Source organism: Amblyomma maculatum, chromosome 6 (genome assembly GCF_055883805.1).
Source record: "Amblyomma maculatum isolate TAMU_Amacu chromosome 6, ASM5588380v1, whole genome shotgun sequence".
In the NCBI taxonomy this organism is placed as follows: Eukaryota; Metazoa; Arthropoda; class Arachnida; order Ixodida; family Ixodidae; genus Amblyomma; species Amblyomma maculatum.
This window is the reverse complement of record NC_139349.1, coordinates 100,519,057-100,524,056: the sequence shown is the minus strand read 5'-3', so window position 1 is coordinate 100,524,056 and position 5,000 is coordinate 100,519,057. Positions and strand designations below refer to the sequence as shown.

The window sequence follows — 5,000 nt, the reverse complement described above, 5'->3', positions numbered from 1 at the left end:
GGTGACAACTGATGACAGCATGACATCTAAACCACATCCTCCTGAGTTGAAAGTTAGTTTTTTTTTTTTTTCATATACGCCGCACATATGTCGACACGTGTGCTACAAAGTGCCTTTTTAAAAGGGAACACGTGCGCAGTTTGAGTGTTATAGGCAGTGGCTTACGTGAATTCGTGGCGAGTAACTATCAAGCGCCAGCATATACGTTCGGAACTTTGCTATCATTTGGATGGCGACCAATGCCACGCCATTAACAGGGCAATAAAAAAGTAAACTTCAGAATTTAAAGGAGTAGTTCAGTTTCGAGATGAGTTTGGGGAAGTCGTATACTACCTCGAGCTAAGTACGAACATTCCGGAAAGACGATGCCACAGACAGCGGGGCAATCAACTTGCTCGAGCGTTCGCAACTGGGAGGCAAACGACACGACTCCCGAGAGGGAGAAGGCCCCTTCATCTCGTCCCCCGCGCCATTAACAGCTATGCCGAACAGCTGCGCCTGCCAGCATGCGGTATAAGAGATCCGGCATCGGGCAGGCGGGGAAGTCCGACCTACCAAGGCGTCTTCCTCGCTTCTAGCCTTCCTCCTTCTTCGTGCATCGATGGTTCGCGGGAGATGGGGAGAAAATGTTCCCCCGCCCGTTCTCGAGCCGCATTCTTCGCAGCTCTGCTCGCACATACCTTGTCCTCCAGCCGAGCACTGAGGAAACTCGTTGCTAGAGTCGAGTCTACTCGGCCGGGTATCTACGCTGTATATATCTGGGCCAGACAGTCCCTCTCGTCCACCGTGCCTTCCTGCGCACGTGTGTATAGTCTGTTCCTCGGATCGATGTAGAACTGGGTGCGGTAGAGCATTCTTAGCCACCGAAGGGTTCCTAAACCCTGAAAAGGAACCGTCGTCTGGAGCTGTCTTCCCCAGACTTGGAACTTAGCGGCTCTCTAGACCTCCTTTCTCTCGTCGCCTCCCTCCTCCTCCACCCGGCATATTTTTCCCAACTTCCAATACAACTGTGACTACCCTCGTGAAAGATTTTTTATTTTTTTTTTTTAATCTACACCATGTACTTCGACCACGCAGGTAACGTTCATTTTTGACTTCCATCTCCATCCACTAACAACCGTTCTTATCCAGTGCAGTCTTCACTCGTGGACTGTTAGAGATTATCCTTGCTATACGTGCCAGCTGGCTGCAGGCTCTTTTGGTGTCCGAATCGATTTCTACTCAGAACTCCTTATTCACAGTCTCTCGCCAAAAAAAAGAAAATGCTTCGCCAAAACCGGATAGTTTGTAGTATTATGCGACTCAAGGTTACACTTCGCGACTGTCATCGCGGCAGGCTCTGATTTAAGTAGGAGACTTACGCATTCGTATAGTAGTTGTCCCACTATATATATTGTATGGTTTTGTAGCCCTATACGAGTCACAGAACGCTTTCACTGCTTTTGTTGAAATCGCTTGTTTACGCGGTAGGCGTTTGAGTGTGCACTAATCCTCATGGTCGACTTTTTGCACGCCTCATAATAGTTCTTATTTTTCTGCACGTACCTAGACTCTACTTTTTTGTGTTTTTCTTCATAGACCACTTTGGAGTATTTACTGAATCAGCATCCCGCTGACTGAATGCCCAAGTCTCAACATGTGATCCAAGAGGAGTGATGCATCACTTCCGAGAACGGCTTAAAGAGGAGGAGCGTCGCAGGGTTCGTAAGTTGCCTTCGGCAACTGCGTGTGCAATTATCTAGTAAATGAGTCAAAAGCGCTCGCCGAATAGTAAGCCAGTTCGCTTTTCAGGGGTCTGTTACTCGAATCGTGCGCTAAGTGTAGTGAGGTCAAAGAGCCACGAAAAAAAAAATCAACTTATATTCAGGTTGATTATAGCCAGAAAAAAGTCATCGGCATTAATGATTAACTATCAGCCGTACAAGAACTTGTGATTTTAGCGGTCAAAATTGGGAGAGAGCCAGTATTAGTTTACGGAAAACAATTACAGGACTGCGGTTAAGTCTCCTTATTTCATTTATTCCACGTTCTCGCAGGATGAAGAAATGCTGCAGAGTTCCGATTCGTGGCATGGCTCTCAACATAATGGATACAAGGTTTGCGGGTGGTTTCGTTTGCACTCAAATTTGTCTTCCGGTTCAAGGTCGCATCAATGCTTCACATTGCATATGGTTTACTTGAATAGGAATCAAACAGCTGTACCAGCCTTCAACGCCGAATCGGAAAGCTACTGATTTTAAAATAAACCGTGATGTATTTTATAAACCCTGACAAGTATCACTGATCGCTGTTGTTTTTTAGTTTTTACCGCTATAATAAATAAATTGGCTTACATAAAGGAAAGTGACATTATCTGTCACGCTTTTTCTCTGTAGACCTAACCCGCGCCGTAAGGGAAGGGAGAACGATGGGAGAGAAAGTGGAAAAACAGAAAGAGCAGCTGTAGTGGAGAGCTACGGAGTAATTTCGACCACCTGGGGATCTTTAACGTGCACTGACATCGCACAGAACCAACACAGGACACGGCCGCCTCTCCGTTTCGCCTCCATCGAAACGCAGCCGCCGGCGGTCGGTTTGGAGGCTGGGTACTTCACCACAGTAGTCGGGCATCTTAACCACTGCGCCACAGCGGCGGCGCGCTGCTAAATTAACTATTATAATTTTGATGACAGTGACGAAGCTGTTACTACGATTCTATTATTGGTTACGGTCGTATGGCGGTGGTAACATTTGTTTTGTACCGTGTATCCTTCATGTTTCCATTTATAATTCCTTGTCCTGAGATTCCTTCTGGAATTTGTGCAGGATGACAGTGTCATCCGGGGCCGCAACCATTTAGGCATTCGGAGCCCCACCGACGACCTCCTCTCGGACGAGGTATGCGGGACGCCATATTGTTGCGCTGAGTGCTTATTTATGGACAGCTAAAAGTAAATAACGCGTGGTGCTTTCCTCGCCGTTTTTCTGAAGATCGGTGGCTGACTATTCGCTATTTTATGGATGTACACCTATCAGCCTAAACCCCGTGAAAACCCCATACATATTTATATTTTGGCCTGGGTTACCCTGCGTCAGTTTTTAGAAGAAGTGTGTGTCCTAACGATTTGTCTGAAAAATTTGCATGCATCTGTGGTCGTTGACAGCCCCATTTGTTTGCTCAGTTGCAAGTTCTAATCGTTGACAATTGCCGTTGACGCCCGTGTATTGACAACCTTTACTGAGACGCTGTTAGTGACACCCCAACCTGAACTTTGTCTTGCCTTCTTAACGGCACGAGGAAGGGTAATCAGATATGAGGAAATAAACGAACATCATGTATTGCATGGCGTCACGCTAACGCGGCAAACAGTTTCTTGCCCTCATTTTGCGCTCCATCACAACCTATGAAGTTCCCTCACTGAAATCACATTAGTCATGACTCGATTTGAGCAAAACGCTGAGCGTCACGCAGCTCATACTTGGCCACGTTTTGAACGATACCCAAGCTATCCGTGTCCACTACATCTGGGTGCTGGTTTAGAACATATATGTAAGATCTCGTCAAGTGAAAACAATTTGATGCGCGCGTTAAGAATTAATCTCACTCGTTTGCTTCCTAAGGAAGCAACAGCGACCGAAACAAATGAAATACAAAACAAAAAGTGAATTCTCCTAATATTCGTGAGTTCTTTCATCACCTGTGACCTTGTCGCACTATAAAACCGTGCTCTTGCTGATATGATAACGTCGGACGATCAAGGATGTCAGTGATTGGTTGGTCTTGGTCGCAATGATGTGCAATCAGGCTAGTCAGCAACACGGCATACCGAAGCGGCAGCCAACCATGGAGACGTTTTCTCAATGCAAAAAAAAAACTTTTCTGGATGAGGCTTTTGAGTAGGTTGTTGCAGTTCTGGCTTGCAGCTTCCACTGCTCACTATAGGGGGCCAGAGAGGTATCGCGTCACACAGTGTCCCGGACTAACTCACGAAACGTTTCTCTTCTTTTCTTCAGCCAATAGTGCGACTGGGCAGGCGTGGTCTGGCTGCCAGAATGCGCACGGATACCGATCCCCTCGGGCTCCGTTCAAACACGTCTGGCGGTACGGCAAGAACTCGTTCTCGAGATGCTTCCGAAGATCAGGGGCCAACACTTGGTGCGTTCTCCTGCAAAACCTCGCGTATTTCACGACTTGGTAACAAGACGTGCTTGTGCTCTATGCATGTGCCCTGTCATATATAACCAGCGGCGTTTTGAAAGTTCAAGAGAAAATTACATTCATAATAGGCTCGAACGTTCTGTCCACTGCGCAAAATAGGACTGACTGAGACACTTGTATAGTGCAAAAATTGTGACATATAAGAAAATACTTTAAGATACGACTCTTCGGATTTACTTTGGCGTAATAAAATATTGCTTATTTGTCTAGAGGATCTTACACCTGCGTTTCATTATGGCCGCAATTTATAGATATCAGAAAAATACACACCGCTTCGTTTTTCGGTGCACTGCGAAAGTCACCGCATTCAGGCAGTAATTAGTACTGCTTCACCCAACATCAAACTTGGCATTGTTTGAGTTGTGAGTATTTTTTTCCGCAGAACCCTGAGTTTCCTGTACATATGAAAAATTCGGCGGAACTTTGCTATGTACTGACATGAACTATGTCAACAAAGAATATTGGGTACTTAAAGTCATTGAATCTAGGCAGAGGAACAGTGAACAACTCATGTGCCGAGTAATGGTGATTGCCTTTATGGTTGTCGGACTGATAATATGAATGCAGTGTGCATTGTGTGTCTGTGCATGCTTTAGATTAAAAAGCACTATAGTTTTAGTTTTACGTACACATCTGCGAAGGTAGACAAAGAGCTTTGGAGTTTTCCACGTCAATCTGCCTCAATCCATAACACAACTGTCAATTTATTAAGGCGAAAGCCCTTATAGGCTCATGAGTGGTCAGGATTTGTGCTTCCTCGGAAAATTGTCACCGTCATTGCCGACAAATGAATTGAATTATG

At 45.7% G+C, this 5,000-nt stretch overlaps 1 protein-coding gene across 1 annotated transcript in view; it reads left to right on the top strand.

Annotated features, from left to right (window-relative positions):
- Positions 1-5,000, top strand: part of LOC146186427 (uncharacterized) — a 29,598-nt gene that overhangs the window by 339 nt on the left and 24,259 nt on the right. The window contains exons 2-3 of the mRNA XM_084608047.1: positions 2,806-2,877; positions 3,994-4,135. Coding sequence (XP_084464173.1) covers positions 2,806-2,877; positions 3,994-4,135 — 214 coding nt within the window. The remainder of the gene's footprint in view (positions 1-2,805; positions 2,878-3,993; positions 4,136-5,000) is intronic.